General features: G+C 42.3%; 2 protein-coding genes across 3 annotated transcripts; both read right to left on the bottom strand.

Annotated features, from left to right (window-relative positions):
* Window positions 1-288: 288 nt before the first annotated feature.
* On the bottom strand, window positions 289-20,554 carry LOC127912017 (uncharacterized). Of its 2 annotated transcripts, XM_052480370.1 has the most exons (3): window positions 14,928-20,554; window positions 13,594-13,675; window positions 289-6,290 (listed from the first exon to the last, which is right to left on the bottom strand). In XM_052480370.1, exon 1 carries the CDS (start codon window positions 19,286-19,288, stop codon window positions 16,583-16,585), a length of 2,706 nt encoding a protein of 901 aa, XP_052336330.1. In that variant the 5' UTR covers window positions 19,289-20,554; the 3' UTR covers window positions 289-6,290; window positions 13,594-13,675; window positions 14,928-16,582. The 2 variants fall into 2 exon arrangements, with proteins under 2 accessions (XP_052336330.1, XP_052336329.1); XM_052480369.1 differs by lacking the exon at window positions 289-6,290 and having other exon boundaries at window positions 10,394-13,675.
* A 179-nt stretch (window positions 20,555-20,733) lies between these two features.
* On the bottom strand, window positions 20,734-23,517 carry LOC118358720 (tumor necrosis factor ligand superfamily member 6-like). The gene is made up of 3 exons (XM_035736653.1): window positions 23,176-23,517; window positions 22,277-22,388; window positions 20,734-21,456 (listed from the first exon to the last, which is right to left on the bottom strand). The coding sequence occupies exons 1-3, from the start codon at window positions 23,455-23,457 to the stop codon at window positions 21,041-21,043; spliced, it is 810 nt and encodes a 269-aa protein (XP_035592546.1). The 5' UTR covers window positions 23,458-23,517; the 3' UTR covers window positions 20,734-21,040.
* Window positions 23,518-27,289: the final 3,772 nt, after the last annotated feature.

The following is a 27,289-nucleotide window of genomic DNA, read 5'->3' as shown; positions in this document are numbered from 1 at the left end:
ACATGGCACATATTGCACTTTTACTTCTCCAACACTTTTTTTTGCATTATTTAAATCAAATTGAACATGTTTCATTATTTATTTGGGGCTAAATGGATTTTTATTGATGCAAAATAAGTGTTAATTCAGTATTGTTGTAATTGTCATTATTGCAAATAAATTGAAAAATGTCAAATAAAATAAAAAAATTGTCCGACTAATCGGTATCGGCTTTTTTTGGTCCTCCAATAATTGGTATTGGCATTGAAAAATCATAATCGGTCGACCTCTACTTCTGCACACAGAGGCTGAAATTAGCGATCACGAAGACAGGACGCCAGCCATCATCCGAGACTACAACTGCAACAAAGGAGGTGTGGACAACCTAGATAAGGTGATTGGAATGTACAGCTGCAGAAGGATGACTGCCCACTGGCCCCTGGTCATCTTCCACATCATCATTGATGTTTCTTCCTACAATGCCTTTGTCATATGGAGAGAGATCAACCCTTCCTGGATGCCTTGTAAGCGGAACAAGAGGAGGGTGTTCCTGGAGCAGCTGGGAATTACACTTGTAACTCCATTCATCGAAAGAAGGGAGCATCTCCCCTGCACAGAAGCATCTGCAGCAGTTGTGAAAGCTGTTCAGAGGGCTAGATCTCGTGATCAACCTGAGGAGCTAGCTGCCCTAGCCACTGCCCCAGCTGGGGAAAGTAAGAAGAAGAGGTGTCAGATATGCCCACCAAAGAAGGACTGTGAAACACATATTGTGCTGCAGGTGTAAGAAATATATCTGCAAAGACTGTGCACATGCATACTGTCCCACATGTGCTAATTAGGGGTTTAGTGAAGGCGGGACAGTTTGACCCGGAGGACACGGGGTGTATACAGAATCTGAGGACAACGGGAGGGTTAAAGCACATTTTCTTCCAATTATATACATTTAGCCATGTGTAATGTTTATTCATGTGATATTTGAGTGACAAAATTACAACAAAATCTATGAGCTAAAACACGTTAGCTGACATGGGCTAGTTGATCTGGACATTTCTGAAGTTATAAATAGCTCTCTAAGGTCTGCAATGACTAAAAATGACAAGAGGAACTGATGATACACTACCCAATTTTGAAATTGTACCTTGTGCATTCTACTATTACAACTTTCAAGAGTAAAGTCCACCCCCTACTGACCCCTCGCTCCACCCTCCCCAGTTTGGGAAAAACTTATCTAAACCAATCATGTAAATGCCGAGCTATACAGAGCCCTCTGCATTGTTACAAAATTTGTGAGGCACATGGCGATGCGGTACATAGTTCAATTTGGCCTCCAGAGGCTCTGCAATTGCGTCACAGCCTCCGACCACAAATCAGATCAAGCATAAATTGGCTTTAAGGTGGTATCGTCTGGTATGGCATACTGGCAAAATAAATAGTGGGGTTACGCTGTACGGGTAAAACATGAGCCTATCACAATAATCAAGAAAAAAATGCTAAGAAAACTGTAGGCTATTGCACCATTACTTATCATTACCGTATGTCAGAGGCATAACATTTTTTGCAAATGAACTTGAAAACGCATGGTAGGCCTATAGGCTGCTCCAAAAAGTGGTTTGATGAGAACACTGACATTTTGACAAGGCAGAGATGAGCGGCAGACACCAAGACACGGGCAGACAGCAGTGGAGGCATTCATTCTGGCCTAATGACAATCGCCAAATGTCATTACACTTTTTGTTGTTTTGTGTACCGGATCTCTCTTTCCGTTCACTACTGTTTGGAGACTGGAAATATATTGCAAGTGGATGAACATGCGCGTGTAGCCTATTATAGGTGCCCTTTGAAGGGATTGTTTGACAATCAGATGAAAACATCATGACTCCCCCCTCCCCACACAAAAGCCTTATTACAACATATGTATTGTCATAATTGCATTGTTTGCTCTATAACCTGCACATTCATAAAGGCAGAGACAATAAGATTGAGTGGCAGAATAAATTCAACCACCCCTTTGTTTTATCACAAAACCGGATAGCAACCTCTGTCCATTGAAGTCCACAAAGCATATTGCATGTACAGTAACAGACTGTTGACCTACAGCATGGTCAAGCAAGTTAATGTTTAAGATATTTTCGGACCACTTAACAACTATTGATTTAGAACCACAGAGAGTTACCGCAAGTCGCAAAGAAAACAGGAGCTGCCTCCACTATTCCAGCACATTTTCAACTTCAACATTTCAGCATCATCAAATCACCCCTGTTTAGTCTAATACAGTGACAACTAAAAGATACCAAAAACAAGTTAGTCCAATCAACGTAAGCTAAATATGATGTGGCTGTCCATGGTTCTGATTTCTATGTGCATGTTTGTGTGTGTGCGCGTGCACGTTTGTGCAAGTAGAAAAGCATGAAGACTCACCCTACTTGTAGCGAAACGCCAATGCCATCCTCCTCTCTTTCATGTTGACGAAACGGTCTGTCACTCTGTCATACAAAACACGCTTTTATTTTTTGTTGTCCTAGCCTACCTGGCTAAAATGCTTACTCGCTAGCCTAACTTCCATTCACGGGCAACGTTAGCTAGTTAACATTAGCCTACTACATCTAGCTACATATTTAACTTCCATCCTCTCAGACCAGGGGCACAACAATGTATGAATTAATGGTTGGATCAGAATAAGCATTATAATCATTGGTCAGTACGGAGAATTGAGTAAAACCACAAGTCCAAATCCCTATCTCTATCCATGGATAATTTGGGAACGGGACAATTTTAGCTTGCTAGCCACCAGAGGACAACAACACAATGAGATGCAACAATTCAAGTGTTTCTGTCAATGATGTATGCTTTCAATGGATTTGATAGGAGTGAAGCCAAATCCAAGCTGGCATCCCTTGACACGTTCTTTTGATGTGCCAGGACCATTCACAGTTCATTTTTTAATACTTTTTTGTCAAGGGAGGCCAGATGCTCGCTGGCTTCCCGTGTCTTCAACGCTATGGGTGGAAACAATGTGATACTTGTTTGAACCAGACAGCATCAGATAGATTTTCTCTCTACGTGTAGGCTGAGTGGCGCTGTTTCGCTCTGATGCTTTCTCCTGTGAAATACATTCAGCCTCTTGCGAATTGAAGGAAAATTATGAAACACAGAAGACGAAAGAGAAATAATTGTACGGTTTTTTATTGGTCGATTTTTTTGGGGAAGCCTGGCTTCCCTTGGCATCCATGAATATATCAGTGCACATATACATGCACATATCAAAGCTAAAGGCTAAAGTTAAATCTAGACGTGGTTTCCTCTATCGTGATCGCTCCTCTTTCAGCCCAGTTGCCAAAATAACCCTGATTTAGATGACCATACTAACCATGCTAGATTATGGAGACGTAATTTATAGATCGGCAGGTAAGGGTTCTCTCGAGTGGCTAGATGTTCTTTACCATTCAGCCATCAGATTTGCCACCAATACTCCTTACTGGACACATCACTGCACTCTGTACTCCTCTGTAAACTGGTAATCTCTGTATACCTGTCTCAAGACCCACTGGTTGATGCTAATTTATAAAACCCTCTTAGGCCTCACTCCCCCCTATCTGAGATACCTACTGCAGTAGTACTGCACTCCACAAACACCCGTTCTGCCAGTCAAATTCTGTTAAAGGTCCCCAAAGCACACACATTGCTGGGTTGCTCGTCTTTTCAGTTCGCTGCAGCTAGCGACTGGAACGAGCTGCAACAAACACTCAAACTTGAGACTCATTCAAATACTCAATCATGGACACTCTTACTGACAGTTGTGGCTGCTTTGCGTGATGTATTGTTGTCTGTACCTTTTTTCCCTTTGTGCTGTTGTCTGTGCCCAATAATGCTTGTACCATGTTTTGTGCTGCTACCATGTTGTGCTGCTGCCATGTTGTGTTGCTACCATGTTGTTGTCATGTTGTGCTGCTACCATGCTGTGTTGTCATGTGTTGCTGCCTTGCTATGCTGTTATCTTAGGTCTATCTTTGTGTAGTGTTGTGTTGTCTCTCTTGTCGTGATGTGTGTTTTGTCCTATAGTTTTTTATGTTTTTTTTTATCCCAGCCTCTGTCCCCGCAGGAGGCCTTTTGGTAGGCCGTCATTGTAAATAAGAATTTAGTTCTTAACTGACTTGCCTAGTTAAGTAGAAGTCAAATAAAAAAAAGATTAAACAAATACACACTACTGTTGGGTTGGGTTTATGCCCCAGTAAAATGTAATACATTTTAAAAGTTAAATGACAAATCATTATTACTAGGCCCACAATTGAATTAATAGGGGTTCTAAATATACACTGCATTCGAAAGTATTCCCCTTGACTTTTTACATTACAGCCTTATTCTAAAATCAAATTCAATTTTATTCCATTTGTATCTCCTCATCAGTCTACACACAATACCCCATAGTGACAAAGCAAAAGCAGATGAATAAAAAATATTACATTTAAATAAGTATTCAGATGCTTTACTGAGTACTTTGCTGAAGAACCTTTGGCAGCGATTACAGCCTCAAGTCTTCTTGTGTATGTCACTACAAGCTTGGCACACCTGTATTTAGGGAGTTTTTCCCAGTCTTCTCTGCAGATCCTCTCAAGCTCTGTCAGGTTGGATGGGGAGCGTCGCTGCACAGCTATTTACAGGTCTCTCCAGAGATGTTCGATCGGATTCAAATCCGGGCCCTGGATGGGCCACTCAAGTACATTCAGAGACATGTCCCGAAGCCACTCCTGCGTTGTCTTGGCTGTGTGCTTAGGGTTGTTGTCCTGTTGGAAGGTGAACCTTCACCCCAGTCTGAGGTCCTGAGTGCTGTGGAGCAGGTTTTCATCAAGGATCTCTCTGTACTTTGCTCCGTTCATCTTTCCATCGAACCTGACTAGTCTCCCAGTCCCTGCCGCTGAAAAACATCTCCGCAGCATGATGCGCCCACCACCATGCTTTACTGTAGGGATGGTGCCAGGTTTCCTCCAGACGAGACGCTTGGCATTCAGGCAAAAGAGATCAATCTTGGTTTCATCAGACCAGATAATCTTGTTTCTCATGGTCTGAGAGTCCTTTAGGTGCCTTATGGCAAACTCCGAGCAGGCTGTCATGTGCCTTTTACTGAGGAGTGGCTTCTGTCTGGCCACTCTACCGTAAAGGTCTGATTGGTGGAGTGCTGCAGAGATGGTTGTCCTTCTGGAAGGTTTTCCCATCTCAACAGAGGAGCTCTTGAATTTACCCCAACCAAGTTGTAGAAACTTCTCAAGGATGATCAATAGAAACAGGATGCACCTGAGCTCAATTTCGAGTCTCATAGCAAAGGGTTTGTATACTTTGTAAGATATCTGGTTTTTATATTTAATACATTTGAAAACATTTCTAAAAAACTGTTTTCGCTTTTTCATTATGGGGTATTGTGTGTAGATTGATGTGGAAAAACATTTATTTAATCCATTTTAGAATAAGGCTGTAACGTAACAAAATGTGGAAGGGTCTGAATACTTTCTGAATGCACTGTATAGCTTCCTTTCTTATATAAGGACTTGGTGTATTCGGTTAAAACCAGAGCTCAAATTGAGTGAGGGTACTGTATGCCATATCCTTTGTTAAAGAAAAGGGCTAAAAGGATACCTATTGTTAGCTTTATATTTTGAAATAAATAAAGAAAAGGTATCCAGATCATATAAAGCATTCTATAACAATACTTAACTTCATGATGCCTTATGCTATAAACAAGCTTTAAAAGGCCCACAAAAGACATACCTCTGCATATGGGAATATATTGATTAGTCTATGACATTCTTCAATATTGGAGGAGACAAAAAAATGTACTTTGCTATTTTGTCCCTATTAATTGAAAAAAAAGAAACGTTGAAACCCAGGCATCTTTTACGGAAGTCTATTGTTGGGTTAAATCAAATCAAAATCAAATCAAATTTATTTATATAGCCCTTCGTACATCAGCTGATATCTCAAAGTGCTGTACAGAAACCCAGCCTAAAACCCCAAACAGCAAGCAATGCAGGTGTAGAAGCACGGTGGCTAGGAAAAACTCCCTAGAAAGGCCAAAACCTAGGAAGAAACCTAGAGAGGAACCAGGCTATGTGGGGTGGCCAGTCCTCTTCTGGCTGTGCCGGGTGGAGATTATAACAGAACATGGCCAAGATGTTCAAATGTTCATAAATGACCAGCATGGTCGAATAATAACAAGGCAGAACAGTTGAAACTGGAGCAGCAGCACAGTCAGGTGGACCGGGGACAGCAAGGAGTCATCATGTCAGGTAGTCCTGGGGCACGGTCCTAGGGCTCAGGTCCTCCGAGAGAGAGAGAGAAAGAGAGAATTAGAGAGAGCATATGTGGGGTGGCCAGTCCTCTTCTGGCTGTGCCGGGTGGAGATTATAACAGAACATGGCCAAGATGTTCAAATGTAATTTTTCATTATTTACAAACAACAACCGTTTCGTTGCAAACAAGACACTCTGTCTGGTATGACATTGGAGAAATATGGTAAGAGATTTTTCAGAACACATTTTCTCTTGATTGCAAGCTGTTTTTCCCCAATCAATGCACAAAATGTTAAAAACCTAATTTAATATTGACATTGGTGATTTTATTAGTGTAATCAGGAAATGTTATTGTAATTGAACTGATTATAACCAGATGTAAAACAAATGTGTTTAATTTGCTTATGAATTGGGCTGCTAAAATATTATTTTGTGCCGACTATTAGCTGAGAAAAAAGCAGGTTGCAATTTTTTTGTCTCACCTAGGGCGACTGACCAAGGAACTGTTATGTGCATACATTTTTTTTATGCAAATGCCTGCACTCATAGGAGGACCCATACCTGGAAGAAATGACATCTACTTTATGCATTTAGGTTAGTATTGTGGAGTAACTACAATGTTGTTGATCCATCCTCAATTTTCTCATAATACAGCAATTAAACTCTAACTGTTTTAAAGTCACCGTTGGCTTCATGGTGAAATCCCTGAGCAGTTTCATTCCTCTCCGGCAACTGAGTTAGGAAGGGTGTATTGATACACCATCCAAGTGTAATTAATAACTTCACAAAACATAGCTATATTGTTTGCAAAAAGAGCTCTAAAGTACTATTAGGCCTATGATATTAATTATATTGATGTACTGTTTCTGTGTGTTAATGTGTAGGTGTATGTGTATGTGTGTTTTATTAAACTGTTGTTTTTCAAACCCTTACCTTGACACGTAAAAAAAGATGGGAAGGAAGTTGTTGAGGAGAGAGTTGAGTTATTGACCAGACACAGATTAAATGTCCTCCTGGACTAAATTTAGTTTTAGTTGAAGTACAAGTTCCAATTCCCATGTTGAGAAAAAAACACACACGTATGCCACACATCCACACGTACGCACACAAACACACGCACGTGCACACGCACGTACGTGCACACACACACATTTTTACATACAGGCCACCTTATAATATCCAAAGCTGGCTGCAGTTCCTTATCTGACAGGCAGATGATGCCATCGACTGAGAGACTGAGGAAACACTGCATTTCATCAGATAAATAGTTTCCTGCCTTCTGCATAAACAGATCGGACAGGACTGGGTAGATGAAGGAAATGCAGTGGCCACTAGATGCAGCTATATAGCAGATTTATACCCGTTTTCTCAGATCCTTGAGTAAATGAGGTCCGTAGTTGTGCATTGATGTCAATGGCAGACTTGCATGACAGTGTGTATGTCAATGGCAGCCTGACATATTTAAACTGTATAAAGTAAAGTGAATTCTGCAGACTTGTGTCATCTCCCAGAGTTTATGCCTAGGCTTTAGCTCAGAGAGCTACTGTACCATGATCTTTAGGCGTGCAGACAACCTGAATTTTTTTACCTGGTTGGTCACATCTACGGCTAGCTTGGTCCCAGATCTCTTTGTGCGATCATGTCAACTCTTTGCCATGTCAAGGGTGGCATGATGGCAGAGACAGACTGGTACCCAGGCTAATATACAGTGGGGTTCAGGTATTGATTCCTGCATATGTAATGTGTACTGTGTGTAACGTGTATGTTAATGTAATAATACGAGTTGCATTGGATGAATGTCTGCTCGACAAGCTGGTTGATGCCACAGTGAACCTGTGGTTCATCTACCCAGGTTTAAATGTGGGGCGGCAGGTAGCCTAGTGGTTAGAGCGTTGAGCCAGTAACCGTAAATGTTGCTAGATTGAATCCCCGAGCTGACAAGGTAAAAATCTGTCGTTCTGCCCCTGAACAAGGCAGTTAAGCCACTGTTCCTAGGCTGTCATTGTAAATAAGAATTTGTTCTTAGCTGACTTGCCTAGTATTAATTGGTAGCACTGGTGCTCCCAAATATAAAAAATAGGAGCACAATTTAGAAAAGTTAAGAGCACCACATGAAATGTAGGAGCACCAAAAATATATATTTTTAAATGTATTTAGATACAGCCTATATTGGACATATTTCAATTCAAGCTGCTTTTGAAGTCATTTGTGGAATATTAGGATTCTGCATTGTGTAAAAACACTATTTTCCTATTAGATGCGTTGTACACTGTCTCTTTAAAAACGTCAGGTTTGTGATGATGACATGCAAGAGATATGTCATTCATTCATTACTATGATTATTGATCTCCTGAAGAATAGGTTTGAGATGGGTGGAGGAGGTGAAACCACTCAGAGTGGTGCTCTGATTCGGCTGCAGTTAATCCCTTCTCCTTTCTTTCGGTGCCTCCAAAAGTTTGGATATAGTGGTGAAGTGAGCAGGTTGTTAGCTTGCTAGCCAATGATGTAAAATGACTGAACAAAGTGTAAACAAATGGTTAACAAAGCGCAAGTACTTTTAGGACAACCCATGTCATGGTTTATGAATGTAAAAAGTTTATTATAGTAAAATGTTGAGCAGTTAATATGGGTCAGATCTTTTGACTTGGTTGTGCTAGAAGCAACCTGTTTTCACTGAAGTAATGGTGCAACTATGACGCTAACGAATTTGAGCTGGCTTTTTTCTCAAGGGAACTCGGAAACAAAGGTACAGGGAAGCCTTATCATTATAACAATTATTATCTGGCCAATTTTTTCCTAGTCGCACAGTGCTCCCAAAATAAAACTCCTGGTCACACAGCTAAATATTTTGTTTCATATGCGACCAAACCTAACCTTGACCTTATCCCTAAATGTTTCATGAGCTGAAATTAAAGATCCCAAAAATGTTCCATTTGCACAAAAAGCATATTTCTCACAAGGTTGTGCACAAATTTGTTTACATCCCTGTTAGTGAGCATTTCTACTTTGCCAATATAATCCATCCACCTGACAGGTGTGGCATATCAAGAAGCTTGATCATTACACAGCATATCATTACAGAGGTGCATCTTGTGCTGGGGGACAATAAAAGGCCACTCTAAAATGTGCAGTTTTGTCACACAGCACAATGCCTCAGATGTCTCAAGTTTTGCACGCTGACTGCAGGAATGTCCACAAGAGCTGTTGCCAGATAATTGAGTATTAATTTCTCTACCATAAGCCGCCTCCACTGTAGTTTTTGATAATTTGGCAGTGTGTCCAAATGGCCTCAAAATGGCAGACCATGTGTACCATGCCAGCCCAGGACCTCCACATCCGGCTTTTCACCTACGGAATCGTCTGAGACCAGCCAACCAGACAGCTGATAAAACTGAGTTTGTACAACCGAAGAATTTCTGTACAAACTGCCAGAAACTATCTCAGGAAGCTTATCTTCGTGCTTGTTGTCCTCACCAGGGTCTTGACCTGACTGTAGGTTGGCGTCGTTACCAACTTCGATGGCCACGGGCACGCTGGAGAAGTGTGCTCTTCACGAATGAATCCCGGTTTCAACTGTACCGGGAAGATGGGCGAGCGATTTGCTGATGTCAACATTATGAACAGAGGTGAGGTTATGGTATGGGCAAGCATAAAATACGGACAACAAACACAATTGCATTTTATCAATGGCAATTTGAATGCACGGAGATACCATGCCAAGATCCTGAGGCCCATTGTTGTGCTATTCATCCGCCACCAACACCTTCAGCATGTTAATGCACGGCCCCATGTCACAAGGATCTACAGTATCTGTACACAATTCCTGGAAGCTGAAAATGTCCCAGATCTTCCATGGCCTGCATACTCACCAAACATGTCACCCATTCAGCATGTTTGGGATGCTCTGGATCGACTTGTACGACAGCGTGTTCCAGTTCCCGCCAATATCCAGCAACTTCGCACAGCTATTGAAGAGGAGTTGGACAAAATTCCACAGGCCACAATCAACAGTCTGATCAACTCTATAGGAAGGAGATTTGCCGCACTGCATGTGGCAAATGATGGTCACACCAGATACTGACAGGTTTTCTGATCCACGCCCCTACCTTTTTTAAAAGGTATCTGTGACCAATGGATGTATATCTGCATTCCCAGTCATGTGAAATCCTTAGATTAGGGCCTAATCCATTTATTTAAATTGACTGATTTCCTTACATGAACTGTAACTCAGTACAATATTTGAAATTGTTGCGTGTTGTGTTTATATTTTTATTCGGTGTATAATTTATCAGTCTTATCAGTCAATGTAACAGTTTAAAAGGCCTATTCTAATGTAAAATAGGTTATTATACCATAATTGTCCAATCTATTTTTGAAAGATTAAAAAAAAAAGAATACAAGAAAACAAGTTGCAACTGCAGTGAGATGGAGGCAGATGCAATAATGCAAAATTTAACATCTTCCTCTCCTGCACTTCACTGCATCGCACCGCATTCAAACACACACACACACACACACACACACACACACACACACACACTGTGTAAAGACACTGAAGGCACAGGCGAGGGGACACGGCAGTGTCAGAGCGTTAAGCCAGACCTCAGAGAAGAACAGAGCGTACTTCTGATGCTGCTCTAACTTCCTGTGTGACTTTCACAGGGGATAGAATGTGAGATGGGGGGGGGGTCTAGGTGGGCCTGTCTGTTTGTGGTTTGTCTGGCCCTGATGCAGATTCAATGCCTCGGCACACAACTAAACCAGTAGGGTGTATTCGTTGTTGCCATGGGAAGCCAGGCTTCCCCAATACATTGACAGAGAAAAAAATAAAATAATTTATCTTTTGTCTCTCTGTGTTTTATAATTTTCCTTCAATGCACATGAGGCTAAATTTATTTAAATGGCGAAAGCATCCGAGCGAGCGAAACAGCACCCCTCTGTCTCTGTATGTGTAGCCCTTCTATCTGAATCTGTCTGGTCAAAAAGAGTATGACATTGTTGCCGCCCGTTGCATTGAACGCAAGGGAAGCCAGTGAGCATTTGGCCTCCCTTGATATAAAACATTTATAATATAGAAGCCGAACAGCGTTGAGCTAAACTGACTGAACTCAACTGTGAATGGTCCTGGCGCACCAAAAAAGTGTCAAGGGAAGGCATTTTTGATTTGGCATCACTCCTGTCAAATTGCATTGAGAGCATACATCATTGACAGAAACAACGTGAATTGTTGCTTCTCGTTGTGTTGTTGTCCTCCTGTGGTTAGCAAGCTAGCTAAAATGATCCCTTTCCTAAATTAGCCATGGATGGAGATTGGGATTTGGACTTGTGGTTTTACTCAATTCTCCGTACTGGCCAATGATTATAACAGCAATTCTGATCCATCCATCAATTCATACATTGTGCCCCTGGCCTGAGAGGATGGAAGTTCAATATGTAGCTAGATGTAGAAGGCTAATGTTAACTAGCTAATGTTGCCCATGAAAGAAGGTTAGACGAGCGAGCAAACATTTTAGCCTAGTAGCCTAGGACAACAACAAATAAAGGCGTGTACTGCATGACAGAGTTTCAACAACATGAATGAGAGGAGGATGGCATTGGCGTTTCTCTAGTAGGGTGAGTCAAAATGATTTTTCTACTTGCACAAACGCTCACGCAAACAGAAATCAGAACCAGGGACAGCCACATCATATTTAGCTTACATTGATTGACTAAAAAGTTTTTTGGTATCTTTCAGTTGTCACTGTATTACAGCCATGGCCAAAAGTTTTGAGAATGACACACATTAATTTCCACCAAGTTTGCTGCTTCAGTGTCTTTAGATATTTTTGTCAGATGTTACTATGGAATACTGAAGTATAATTACAAGCATTTCACAAGTGTCAAAAGCTTTTATTGACAATTATATGAAGTTAATGCAAAGAGTCCATTTTTGCAGTGTTGACCCTTCTTTTTCAAGACCTCTGCAATCCACCCTGGCATGCTGTCAATTAACTTCTGGGCCACATCCTGACTGATGGCATCCCATTCTTGCAAAATCAATGCTTAGAGTTAATCAGCATTTGTAGGTTTTTGTTTGTCCACCCACCTCTTGAGGATTGACCACAAGTTCTCAATGGGATTAAGGTCTGGGGAGTTTCCTGGCCATGGACCCAAAATATTGATGTTTTGTTCCCCGAGCCACTTAGTTATGTAACGGTTTTCGTCCTCCTCTTCTGAGGAGGAGTAGGAAGGATCGGACCAATACGCAGCGTGGTAAGTGTTCGTCCTATTTTAAATCAAAACTGAACACTACACAAACTAAAAACGAAACAGTTCTGTGTGGAAAACACAGACACAGAAAACAATCACCCACAACCAAAATGGGGAAAACAGGCTACGATTCTCAATCAGAGACAATGATCGACACCCGCCTGATCGAGAACCATACCAGGCCAAACACAGAAATATAACATAGAAAAAAGAACATAGACTACCCACCCCAACTCACGCCCTGACCAAATTAACACAAAGATAATAAAGGAACTAAGGTTAGAACGTCACAAGTTATCACTTTTGCCTTATGGCAAGGTGCTCCATCATGCTGGAAAAGGCATTGTTCGTCACCAAACTGTTCCTGGATGGTTGGGAGAAGTTGCTCTCGGAGGATGTGTTGGTACCATTCTTTATTCATGGCTGTGTTCTTAGGCAAAATTGTGATTGAGCCCACTCCCTTGGCTGAGAAGCAACCCCACACATAAATGGTCTCAAAATGCTTTACTGTTGGCATGACACAGGACTGATGGTAGCGCTCACCTTGTCTTCTCTGGACAAGCTTTTTTTTGGATGCCCCAAACAATCGGAAAGGGGATTCATCAGAGAAAATGACTTAACCCCAGTCCTCAGCAGTCCAATCCCTGTACCCTTTTCAGAATATCTGTCCCTGACGTTTGTCCTGGAGAGAAGTGGCTTCTTTGCTGAACTTCTTGACACCAGGCCATCCTCCAAAGGTCCTCGCCTCACTGTGCGTGCAAATGCACTCACACCTGCCTGCTGCCATTCCTGAGCAAGCTCTGTACTGGTGGTGCCCCGATCCCGCAGCTGAATTAACTTTAGGAGACGGTCCTGGCACTTGCTGGACTTTCTTGGGTGCCCTGAAGCCTTCGTCACAACAATTGAACTGCTCTCCTTGAAGTTCTTGATGATCTGATAAATGGTTGATTTAGGTGCAATCTTACTGGCAGCAAAATCCTTTCCTGTGAAGTCCTTTTTGTGCAAAGCAATGATGACGGCATGTGTTTCTTTGCAGGTAACCATGGTTGACAGAGGAAGAACAATGATTACAAGCATCACCCACCTTTTGAAGCTTCCAGTCTGTTATTTGAACTCAATCAGCATGGCAGAGTGATCTCCAGCCTTGTCCTCGTCAACACTCACACCTGTGTTAACGAGAGAATAACTGACATGATGTCAACTGGTCCTTTTGTGGCAGGGGTGAAATGCAGTGGAATTGTTTTTGGGGGGGGATTCAGTTCATTTGCATGGCAAATAGCGACTTTGCAATTAATTGCAATTCATCTGATCACTCTTCATAACATTCTGGAGTATATGCAAATTGCCGTCATACAAACTGAGGCAGCAGACTTTGTGAAAATTAATATTTGTGTCATTCTCAAAACGTTTGGCCATGACTGTAGACTAAGGATATGTAATTTGATGTTGAAATGTTGAAGTTGAAATGGTGCTGGAATAGTGGAGGTAGCTCCTGTTTTCTTTGCGACTTGCAGTAACTCCCCGTGGATCTAAATCAATAGTTAAGTGGTACGAAAATGTCTTAAACATTAACTTCCTTGACCATGCTGTAGTTCATGTAAGTGTTTGTTACATGCTTTGTGTACTTGGACAGAGATTGCTCTCCGGTTTTATGATGTAACAAAGGTTGAATTTATTCTGCCACTGTCTTATTGTTTCATCCTTTAGGCCTATATACAGTATCACGGTCACAAGGTGAACTAACAGGTTATAGAGCAAACAATGAAATGATCATAACTTAAAGGTTGTAATATGTCCTTTTTTTGGCTTCCCCAGTGATTTTACCCACACACCGCTACTGAACTAAACTCTCTCTCAGTTCACACTCAGATGTATTCTGCCCTTGAGTTGCGTTCCCATGCAAAACTAGACAGATAGCTAACAACTAAGTCTTCAATAAAACTCCCAAGGCGTGACTTTTCTTGAATGAATATATTGAAACGTTTATGTTGTGAAACTGCAAAATACAGAAAAGAATATACTTTAGTGTTCAATTCACACTGACATACTGTAGCTGTACATTAAACATTTGAAGTTGCATAAATACAAAGCACGCGCTAAGGTACCATGCATCTGGCATGATGCCAAACCATATAGTTAATTGTTAACCATATGGTAATCGCTCCTTTCATTACTCTAATAATGTATAACCATCTATGTAGAATAACAAAGCATATTACACTAGAAACAGTAACAAAACTACAGTATTGTATATTTTACAATTCGTTTGCATGACGCATGAGCAAAGTAATACAGCTAACGACATACATTAAAGGCATTGCAATTTGTGAGTAAATGCAACCAACATTGATTGATATGTAAGAAACTCTATCAATAACAAGATTATCATCATTAGCTAAATGCTTGAAACGAACTTACAAACAAATATTTTTCCAAGGCTGAAGCGTGACAAGAAATAACTACATTGGAAGACCTGCACTGTAGCGTTGTTTGTAGCTGCTTCTATGCGTGCAAAACAAATTCTGAACTTCCCGTTTGCGTTGACTTTCTAAGTACCAGAAAGCGCCACTAGGGGGCAAATAACACCATTGAACACAATGAAAATCCAATTGAACCATTGTAATAAAATAATCTGTTACCTTCTAACAGGATGGCAGCACACTCCCCGCCTGGTATAATGAAATTGTGCCACTATTAAATAAAACATATCAAGAAACAAATAATGTCCTTTCTATTTTTATCTTTTGTCTCTAGGATGCTTCAGAAAGAAAAACAACAATCTCTGAGATTGGTCTCAGAAACACCTTAGCAGCTCCTTGCTTGACAATTTTTAGTTCTACTTTCCTAACCTTTTTGTCAGTACTGGGCTGACTGGCCAGTCATTTCTGTGTGCCTGACTGTCTTTCAATAAGACAGCATCTCCCACTTTTACATTTGGCTTTTCTGCTGTCTATTTTCTGCGTCTCTGCAGCGTTGTCAGGAACTCCTGTCTCCACCTTTTCCAAAAGGTGTCAGCGAGACACTGAACTTGCTTCCACTGTTTCCATTTCTCTTCTTTTTCTGTTGGAAGAGGGACATCCCACTCACTCTGATCAGAAGAGAGTTCTCTGATTAAGGCTTTACCTTGCATTGTTATTGGAGCCACGAACCCAAGGGGGTCATAAAGACTATTCACCGTGGACAGGATGCCTCTCAGAGTAAAAGGCTTCTCATTGTGGGACACCTGGAATGAGAAGCTGTCTGTTTCCAGGTTCCAGGAAAGTCCCAGACTCCGTTGAAAGGGGAGAGGATCCACTCCTAGGTCCAGATCTTTTAAGTGTTTCGCACGGTCCTCCATAGGGAAGGCTTCCATAACTGTTTTGCTATTGGATGCAATCTTGTGTAGTTTCATGTTGGACTCCGCCAACATTGCTTGTGTTTTTCTTAGAATATTGATAGCTTCTTCTGTAGTAGCTACTGATGTCAGACCATCATCGACGTAGAAGTTCCTCACTACATATTGCTTGGGTTCTGACCCGTGTTCCTTCTCACCCTGTAGCGCTGCTCGTCTCATGCAGTAGATGGCTACGGCTGGTGAAGGGCTGTTCCCAAATACATGGACTTTCATCCTGTACTCAGTTATGTTTCTATCTGGGTTGTTGTCTTCATACCAGAGAAACCTTAAGTAATCTCTGTGATCCTCACGTACACGAAAACAGTAAAACATTTGTTGCACATCTGCTGTTAGTGCAATGCAATCCTTGCGGAAACGCATTAGGACACCCAAGAGTGTGTTGTTTAAGTCTGGACCACTGAGCAGAACATCGTTAAGTGACACGCCTTGACACTTAGCACTGGAGTCAAATACTACTCGTATTTGTTCAGGCTTTTGTGGATGGTAAACACCAAATATGGGCAGATACCAACGTTCTTTGTCTCCCTCTAGTGGCTGTGAAGGTTCGGCTTGGTCGTTATCCAGCATCTTTTGCATGAAGTCAATAAAATGATGCTTCATGTCAGGCTTTTTGTCTAAAGTCCTGCGAAGTGATGTGAGGCGGTTCATGGCCTGCTCCCTGTTATTAGGAAGGCGACGTCTATTGGGGCGAAAGGGTAGTGGAGCCACCCAGTTTTTTTCCATCATCCTGGAAAACCTGTTTGTCCATAATGTCCAAGAAGGCTTTGTCCTCCACTGATGGTGCTGGTTTATCATCGTCTTGTGTTTTGTCGAACACGGAACATCCCAGGCTGTCTGTGTTCACAGTTGTGATTGGATCTCTCGAGTGCACTGTAGAGGGAGAGATGTGTTTCTGAGCTACGCTGTTGTAGTTCTCTTTTACCTGGATGATGTCAGGGCAAGGGCTCAGATAGGATGTGCGACCATTTTGAAGTATGTTTGTCCTGAACACGTTAACATTGGCTGTTCGGTGAGCCGTTCCCAGACAGACCTCACCCACAATGACCCACCCGAGGTCGAGTCGCTGTGCATAAGGAGTGTCGTGGGGCCCATTGATTTGCTCTCGTACCTTGTGTACCCTTAAGATGTCTCGTCCTAAGAGCAGGAGGATGGGAGCGTCTGGGTCCACAGCTGGAATTCTGTCCATAACTGGTTGCAGATGGGGATGATGATACGCAATGTCGGGGGAGGGAATCTCCATCCTATCGTCTGGCATCATATCACACTCTATCAGAGTAGGGAGAGTGAGCTGCATGTGTCCATCTATAGACTCCAACATGAAGTTGACGGCTCTCCTGCCTGAAGTCTCTGTTACCCCAGAACACGTCTTCATGGTGTATGGAGCAGAGTTGCCATTGATGTTGAAGAGACTGAAAAACTCTGTCTTGGCCAGAGATTTGTTACTTTGTTCATCAAGCACTACATACATTTTGACAGCTTTCTCTCTTTTCCCAGCCGGATAAGCTTTGACTAAGCATATTTTCGAACATGATCTTGGATTGACTGCCTCACCACAGATCTCTGTACACTTTGAGGTGACAGATAGAAGAGCATCGTCACCTTGCTCCCCGCCATTATCTGTCTCTGCTGTAGCGGTGTATGTATTTGTAGGGGCTGGGCCTGGATGCAGAGCAGCAAGATGCCTGTCGCTGTCGCACTCAGAGCACTTGATTGAAACCTTACAGTCTTTAGCTCTGTGCTGAGTTGTCCCACAACATCGGAAACAAATGCCATTGTCTTTGAGATATGATTTGCGCTCATCTAGAGTTTTGTATCTAAACCCACGACACTTTTTAAGAGGATGAGGCTTGTTATGTATTGGGCAGTGACGGTCAGGATTTTCAACCTTTGTCTTACTGGGTTTGGTTTGGTGGTCTGAAGCCTCAGATGACACATCTGTCTTGTATACAGTCACAGGTGTCTTGCTGCTGTACCTGGCAGGTTTCTCACTTTTCATGGACACCTGGTTAGTTGAGGTGTAGAGGGTGAAGCTGGGGTCATTTCTAATTTTCGCCTGGTTCCTGATGAATCTCGAGAAGAACGAGAATGGTGGGAATGCTACCCGATAGTCCTCCTTATATTTGGATCCCTGTGCTATCCATTTTTCTTGTAAACTGAATGGAGGTTTCTCTACAATAGGGTTTACCCCCCGAGATGTGTCCAGATAAGCGAGGCCTGGAAGGTACCCTTCTACTTTAGCACACTCCAGTTCGAGAAGAATGTCACCTAGTTCTCTTAGTTTGTGATTGTCTTTGTTAGTCAGTTCAGGAAAATCATCAATTTTCTTCAACAGTGCATTCTCGATCACTTCGGGTGTACCATAGCACTCTTCTAGTCGTTGCCAGACCATGTTAAGCCCTGCTGTTGCGTTGAAAATATGGACAGATCTAATTCTGTTTGCTTGCTCAGACGACTCTGCCCCTAGCCACTTGGTAATTAGATCTAACTCTTGCCTGGCTGATAAATTCAAGTCTCTGGTCGCATTGAGAAAGGATGCTTTCCATGCCCAATAATTTTCAGGGCGATCATCAAACTTCAGGAGTCCTGAACTCACCATCTCACGTCGTAGGAGGTACTTGGTGATGTCTGGTGCCACTTGTGACTCAGGGAAGTTGTGTGTGTGTGACTGGAAGTGGGCTTGCTTTCCATTTCCACCATGCTGCTGTTCATTTCTTTTGAACGGAGAGTCTCTGCTCATGTTCTCTTGTTTGCTACTTTCTGGATTATGGCATGTAGCTGGGTCAACACTAAGCTCTTGTTTCTCCACTTCAAATGGAAGTTCAGCAAAGTAGGGCCTAGCATGTTGTTGTACGTACTCACATGTACGTTGGACTGGACTTAAGGGCTGTGTCCCGGTGTCTAGTTCTTTGCGAAGCTCTCTGCGTTCTGATCCTACAACTTCTTCAAAGGCTGCAGCTTCAGCCAATGCAGCAGCAGCTGTTCTCTCAACTTGGAGAACATATAAACTTGCCTCGAGGTCAGCTTTTTGCTTCTCTGTTTCTGCCTTTTGCTTCAACAAGATGGCCTCTATTTCTGCCTTTTGCTTCAACAAGCTGGCCTCTATTTCTGCCTTTTGTTTCATCACAGAAGCTTCCTTCTCAGAATAAGAGACTTGTGCGCGTGCTGCCTCCGCCTTGGCGCGTGCTTTGATGGCTGCAGAACTCGCCGTTGAGGATCTGCTTGACTGTTTTGATGACCTTGATCTTGTAGATTGAGACTTGGTCCCAATGTGCTGAAGAGGCTCTTCCATCTCTCTCTGTTGAACACCTGGCTCTGGTTGTTGCATCGTAGACTGCTGGTCTTCCCTAGGATAAGAGGCTTTGTTGGCTGATGAACGTAGAAACATAACCACCGTGTGCAGTTATTCTTGTGCTTGAGCCCGATGTGATGATGTTTTTTCACTATTCTGCCCTTGAGTTGCGTTCCCATGCAAAACTAGACAGATAGCTAACAACTAAGTCTTCAATAAAACTCCCAAGGCGTGACTTTTCTTGAATGAATATATTGAAACGTTTATGTTGTGAAACTGCAAAATACAGAAAAGAATATACTTTAGTGTTCAATTCACACCGACATACTGTAGCTGTACATTAAACATTTGAAGTTGCATAAATACAAAGCACGCGCTAAGGTACCATGCATCTGGCATGATGCCAAACCATATAGCTAATTGTTAACCATATGGTAATTGCTCCTTTCATTACTCTAATAATGTATAACCATCTATGTAGAATAACAAAGCATATTACACTAGAAACAGTAACAAAACTACAGTATTGTATATTTTACAATTCGTTTGCATGACGCATGAGCAAAGTAATACAGCTAACGACATACATTAAAGGCATTGCAATTTGTGAGTAAATGCAACCAACATTGATTGATATGTAAGAAACTCTATCAATAACAAGATTATCATCATTAGCTAAATGCTTGAAACGAACTTACAAACAAATATTTTTCCAAGGCTGAAGCGTGACAAGAAATAACTACATTGGAAGACCTGCACTGTAGCGTTGTTTGTAGCTGCTTCTTTCTATGCGTGCAAAACAAATTCTGAACTTCCCGTTTGCGTTGACTTTCTAAGTACCAGAAAGCGCCACTAGGAGGCAAATAACACCATTGAACACAATGAAAATCCAATTTAACCATTGTAATAAAATAATCTGTTACCTTCTAACAGGATGGCAGCACACAGATACTGTTGTGTATTTCGGGCTGCGTTTACACTGGTAGTCCAATTCTCTTGCACTGATTTTGAAGTCGCAGGCAACGCTACCTCATTAAGAGACCACACCATGTATCCTACATTCACACCCTGGCTCAACCCTAACCCTAGCTATAACCTTAACCCTAAACTCATGTCAACACCCTGGCTCAATGCTCACCCTATACTCTTAGAAAAAGTGCTATCTAGAACCTAAAAGGGTTCTTCAGCTGTCCCCTTAGGAGAACACTTTGAAGAACCCTTTTGGGTTCCATGTATAACCCTTTCCACAGAGGGTTTTACATGGAACCCCAAATGGTTCTACCTGAAACCAAAACGGGTTTTTACCTGGAAACAAAAAGGGGGACAGCCAAAGAACCCTTTTGGAACCCTTTTTTCTAAGAGTGTAGCCATAATCTTAACCTCATGTCCACAACCCAGCTCAATGCAAAAAAAACACATTAAAAGAACACTGAGTCCTTTTTGCAAGCACGGACACTCACGACATTCAAACAGACATCTGACAAAGACCTCAAAAAGTCAGAACTCTTTAAAATACTTATTTATTACAATAGAACGTTGTATACCCGTTGACATTATATTAAATCCCAAACATGCATATTATTTCTCTGCGTTCTAATGAACATACATTCAGACCTGCTGCTGGGATCATCAGTGTCAGATTTTTTTATCAGAATAAATACTAAATACCACTTTCCTAACAAGCATATTAGTGTTAAGGTTCTAGGATTGAAATATCAGTTGAAACCCACTGCACTTCTAACATCACAAATAAATAAATGAATGCTCATTGCACTGCCATTACTGTTCTGGCAAAATATAATGGTCATTGGCCAGAAAATCGACATGAAACAGATCTCCTCTTGTTCTCTAGATCTTGTGGAGTCCAAAGAAGTTGGCATGATGGGCGTGGCTGAGCATGGCTGGATGGGAGACATTCACATACAGCCAGTCCTGCTTTTCAAGCTTCAGTGTGGATCCCAGGTAACTCCCCGAGGTCCAGACATGCCCATGAGAGCCCAGGTTGCAGTAGCCCTCCCTGTGCCCCTCCATTAGGGTGAGAGACTTGCGATTCCCTGGCCTTCTTACAAACACAGAGTGAACCAAGGCATCTGTAGGGGTGCAGTGATTGGCTTCAAACTGCACCCGGGAGTAGATGTGGTAGAGCCCAGTCTCGTTGACTTGCAGACCGCCATCCCGATAGACCACGCCCCCCTCTGTGAAGGCCCGCCCAGCCTTTGGCTCCCAACGCAAGGTATTCTGTAAAACATGCTTCTCAATCCGGCCTGAGGGAGACAAAAGGAGACAGCAGGGACAGCAGGGAGAATGGCGTTAGAGATGACACTCCACTGGGCCTACATCAGGAGTGCATGCTTAATTCAATTAATCAAGGTCCTGATGTGCAGCTGATTACTAGAATCAGGTATGTCAGAGCAGGGCTGGAGCAAAAGCCTACACCAAAATAAAGTAATTAAACTTTTGATTTGAACTTCACTCAGCCAGAGCAGGCCCTAGCCTTCTGGGAGCCCTTAGCAACATTTTGATGGTGGAGAGAAAAAAAGTTTTAGAGTTCCTTCAATTATATACATTTTGCCATGAGTTGGAGATTTTGCATTTTCAGTTTCAACTAAGTTAATTTAGCCATGGGGCGGAGAGACAATTTTGCAGTTTTACAGCCAATTTCCTGCAATTCTACTCATTTAGCCATAGGATGGAGATACATTTTTTTATCATGTTAATATGATATCTGAGTGAGAGTGACTTACAAAATCAATGGGGGCCCCCTAGAGGTAAGGGCCCCTGGGCATGTTCCCTTCGTGCCTGGTCGGTAATTCGATCATGATAGCTGGCTAGACCAACTTACCAATACATTTTAAAAAAATAGGCTGACATGGGCTAATTTAGTGACTGACATAAAATAAAAACTGCTGATGCACAACCAAATTTAGAAATTGCACCTTGTGTATTCTACTATTCTAACTCACAACTGTAATTTGAGACCCACATTTTTATTTATTTTTGGTCTGTGGCCCCCTAGTGGCCACGGGGCCCTGAGCGGTCACTTATGTCGCTTAGTGGCTCGGGCCGGCTCTGCCCCCAGCTTACCTATAACATGTGCTGCAGGTCTGCCGGCTATCTTCCCTCTGTTTGGATCGGTCTCTGGAAGGTCACCCACTAGCTTCTCAGGCCCACGACCATCAATCTCAATGTTAATTTCCTGTGACAAAAGAAGAGATACATCTCATTGCCACTTCACATTAGCACACACAAACACAAGTTCTTTCGCATTCAATATAATATATCCACATCACAGATGTTACATGACATTTTGTGGTTAAAGGTGATCAATATAAATGTAGCGCTAAGATACACTGAACATCAGCTCTTCTCTGAACATGTATTATGAGTCAAGGATTTCCTGTAGCACCGCTGGACTGGTGACCACAACTCTGAACAGATTCCGGTCTGGGCTGACGTCTTTAAATGTCACTGCTACTTAATAGTCTGAGATGCAGAGGCAGCAAGAAAACTTGCACAAAAGCCTGTTTTGCCTATTTTCCATCAACACTTGACCTCTGTCTGTCCCCTACCCCTCACCAGTCTCCCACTCCTTTTCCAGTGGTCACAATAATCAGGTGATAATTCAATGGTAGGATGCATCTTTTTTTAGGTTCAGTCTTTTCTTCTTGTTGCGATATTGCATGTTGTTGCTATATGTCTCTGTTTTTCTCATCAGTAAGTTAAGATGTTTTAGCCAACAACAAAAACAATGAAAGGCAACGAGACACGAAATATGAACTACCACAAATTCCTCAATGCGTCTATTTCATTGATGGTTTTGGCAGAGGATCAGTGCAGAGTCAATTGCAAAGAAAGATGCTGACATCATACAGAAAGAACAATATGAGACAGATAGGTGACGAAACACAGAGGCCCTTTGATACAAATAGAAATCAGAGAGCAGACTTGCACCAGGAGAACCCCACCCAAACACACACCCTCACCTGTTGTATTCCGTTGAGTTGAGTCTGTAGTTTGATTATCTGGTAGGTACCCAGTCCCAATGCCCCAAACACCAGCAGCAGCAGAAACAGCAGAGCCATAGTCAGGCTCCAGGAGCCAACCCCCCTGCAGCCTCTGCCCCTGCCCCGCTCCATCACTCTCTCTTGGGCAGGAGGGAAGGACCAGCAGGGCAGCATGCCTGGAGGTTGGACCGACGGCTGTGGACCTCTACCACTGTCCACTAGAAACACCTGGGGGTAAGGATAGCCCTGTGTACCACTCATGGTGCAAAGTGTGTGAGAGAGGAGTGTGAGTGTGTATGTCGCCTCTGTGTGCAGGAGATGTGTGCTTCTATCTAAGCATCTCAGTCTTATAAAAACTCGGGGACTGGAACCCACAGCTTCCACCCACACACACTGGGTGGGTCTGTGACAAGCTCACACCACCTTTCACTCACGCTCTCCATCTACTCCTCTCTCAAAAGAAAACTTAGCCAGGTGACTGGTGCTGTGGCAGGACAAGTAGATAATAATGAGCTCATATTAGAGATAAACTCATTTAAACTTTCACACACTTTCATACATGCATGCACGCACGCTCACACGCACACAGACTTGGAAAATGGAAGTAAAAAATGCACTGATAGTTTACTACAGTGTCATTAAAGACTTTGTGAAAACATTGATTTAATCTGCTCTCCAAACCAGTGCACACCTTTATCTCTCTGTCTCTCCTTAGTTGGGTTTTTGCACAAACATGGTCCCTGACAAATAAACCAAAAAATGAACAACCTTGTTCATCTCAGTGTGGGGCCAGACAAAGAGGACAACCTAGAAAGACTACTTGAGAAAGCCCCTCACATGTACTCACAGCCCTAACCAATTGCCACAGAACTACTTCTGGCTTATGAGGAACATTTGAGTGACATGCAAGTCTGACTGTCAGTTCTGGAAATGGTAAACCTCACAGTACCTTGAAATGATGATGCCTCCAAAGCAATCTTCTTGGAGGCAACAGTAGAGAGTTTTTGTAGAAAGTAGGGGGATTGCTGCTTTTGTCACCTGTATAATTACAATAAAAAGTCACAGAGAGAATTGTGTACGTATGTATATTTATATTTGTATACAGTTATGCAGCAGAAAATTATAATTTCAGAAGCAAAAACACACTTCTCAGTGGGAAGTAGAAACAGCCACATGAAAAAGCTTAGAGCCACTGAGCCTGCTTTCATCAGGAGTCTGCTGCTCTTTGTGAGAACCGAGAATGGTATGGTGTGTTTGTGGTCTAACCAAGAGAAGGAAGACATCATCACATCGACTCAGAACCCCCCAACCCCCTAACGTTTGCTCACCTGGGTTTACAGGAAAGTGACACTCTGACACACACTTGCTCCGCCCTTCTGCACTCAAACAATGGTTTCCAGCACTGTGGCTCCCCTATCCCTGTCCAGACCCTAGCTTTGGACATGACTGGGATAGCAGGCTGTGTAATCTCTGCCCTTCTCTCTACCTCTGGTTGCTGAGGTTTCTATCAAACTGTTACCTGACATGTTCTGCACAAAGCAACTTTAATGAACATCTTAAGGGGAAAATGATTGATATATCAAGTGAAATAGAAAACAAAATGTAATCATTTCAGTCATTTCTATTCATGGTATTTTACCCGTTCCACTACTTTACACATTTGTTTGAAAGTATTAGGGCGCAATCCTCTGCCCTGGCGTTGCTGATGCATGTCTTAAAAGGACTTGATAGGTATTTTAAGTATCAGCTAACCACGTCATATGTAATAGAAATCTGTCAGTCGATGACACGGTCAAAGACGTGGCACACAACCATTGGTTGATGTATGCAACGTCTGATTAGGGGAACGCAATCTTAGACTTAAGCAATGAGGCCCGAGGGGGTGAGGTATATGGCCAATATACAACGGCTAAGGGGTGTTCTTAAGAACGACTCAATGCGGAATGCCTGGATACAGCCCTTAGCTGTGGCATATTGGCAATATACCACAAACCGCTGAGGTGCCTTATTGCTATTATAAACGGGTTACCAACGTAATTAGAACAGCAAAAATAAATGTTTAGTCATACCCATGGAGTATGGTCTAATATACCACGGCTGTCAGTCAATCAGCATTCAGGGCTTGAACCACCCAGTATATAAATCACAATTGACCCTTTGCTAAGCCCCGCACCGGAATTTTGGGCAACCAATCGCAACACTTCAATGGATTGCAACTGTCGTCGAGTCCGACACCAAAGGTGGTGGTAAATTAAGTTAGTTCACCCGTTTACCAATGCACCACTGCGACCTGTATGCTCTCGTGGGCTGGCCCTCGCTTCATATTCATCGCCAAACCCACTGGCTCCAGGTCATCTATAAGTCTTTGCTAGGTAAAGCCCCGCCTTATCTCAGCTCACTGGTCACCATAGCCGCACCCACGCGTAGCATACGCTCCAGCAGGTATATTTCACTGGTCACCAAAAAAGCTAATTCCTCTTTGGCCGCCGTTCCTTCCAGTTCTCTGCAGCCAATGACTGGAACTAACTGCAAAAATCACTGAAGCTGGAGTCTCATATCTCCCTCACTAACTTTAAGCACCAGCTGTCAGAGCAGATCACAGATCACTGCACCTGTACATAGCCACATCTATCACTCAGTTCCAGTCTACTTATTTGGGTGTGTCTCCCTTACCAATGCAATTGCAGCTGGGTCTGGTCTACTTAGTTCATTGACTTTCATTGAACCAGAATAAAACAGCAAGTGGGGTGTCTCGCTTCCTCTTCCATCTCTGTCCGACTCCGCGGACAAACTCATGTATGAATTGCATGAAAGCCAGTGAGGGCAGTGGGAAAAACAGTTTTCTTCAAAAAATAAATTGTTTGAATGCCTAAGTAATTGAACAGTGCTCCAGGGGTACTTCTGATGAAATGCATAACCTGTTTTTTTTAACCCGAATTTATACTTTTGTTACATTGCTTGCTAGCCAGCAGATCCGACCCGCTTGCTTACAGCTGCATTACGGTTGGACAGGCTTCCAGCGTAGATTAAGACAGGTTTTCCCAAAAAACAAAACATGCACCCGAGAGAGCCCCAGGAGCGAGTTTGGGAAACCCTGGATTAAGACACAGCAGCGCCTGCGTGACATATGGCTCAGAAAACTGTTACACCGAGAAGTCGTTCAATCTTCTCGGTGTAACAGTTGGGATATTGTGACAATTCGGAGTACAACGCAATTCTCATCCCTGGATTGAAGTGATATAACTTGTTTTCTCAAAATGTATGTTAGTTTAGCTAAATTGGCTATAGAGAGCAATAGTAATGGCGTCTTTTTGTAGGCACTAGTAGTTTTTGTAGGGTTTTTGGATAAACGCTGAAAATAAGGTCTTATGAAATCTCATACATTTTGTTTTGTGAGATAATCTTCATCAGCTAACAACACTTTTTGTGAATTCTGAAGCATTTATGTAATAAAAAAAGCACATAAAAGGCTTCATAATTCATATAGGTCATGGATCTGACCCTTTTTTCCCCCATTTTCGCCATAAAACGACATACCAAAATCTAACTGCCTGTGGCTTAGGACCTGAAGCATGGATGTGCATATTCTTGATACCATTTGAAAGGAAACACTTTGAAGTTTGTGTAAATGTGAAATGAATGTCGAAGAATATAACACATTAGATCTGGAAAAAGTTAATACAAACAAAAAAACATGCAATTTTTTTGTGTTGTTTTTTTGTACCATCATCTTTGAAATGCAAGAGAAAGGCCATAATGTATTATTCCAGCCCAGGCACAATTTAGATGTTGGCCATTAGATGGCCGCAGTGTATGTGCAGTGTATGTGTTTTAGACTAATCTAATGAACCATTGCATTTATTTTCAAGATTTTGTATCAAGACTGCCTAAATGTGCCTAATTGGTTTATTAATAACTTTTCAAGTTCATAACTGTGCACTCTCCTCAAACAATAGCATTGCATTTTTTCACTGTAATAGCTACTGTAAATTGGACAGTGCAGTTAGATTAACAAGAATTTAAGCTTTCTGCCAATATCAGATATGTCTATGTCCTTGGAAATGTTCTTGTTACGTAATAACCTCATGCTTAT

The sequence above is a fragment of the Oncorhynchus keta genome, chromosome 26 (genome assembly GCF_023373465.1).
Source record: "Oncorhynchus keta strain PuntledgeMale-10-30-2019 chromosome 26, Oket_V2, whole genome shotgun sequence".
Lineage (NCBI taxonomy): Eukaryota > Metazoa > Chordata > Actinopteri > Salmoniformes > Salmonidae > Oncorhynchus > Oncorhynchus keta.
The sequence above is the reverse complement of the archived record's forward strand: the minus strand, read 5'-3'. Positions and strand labels throughout refer to the sequence as shown.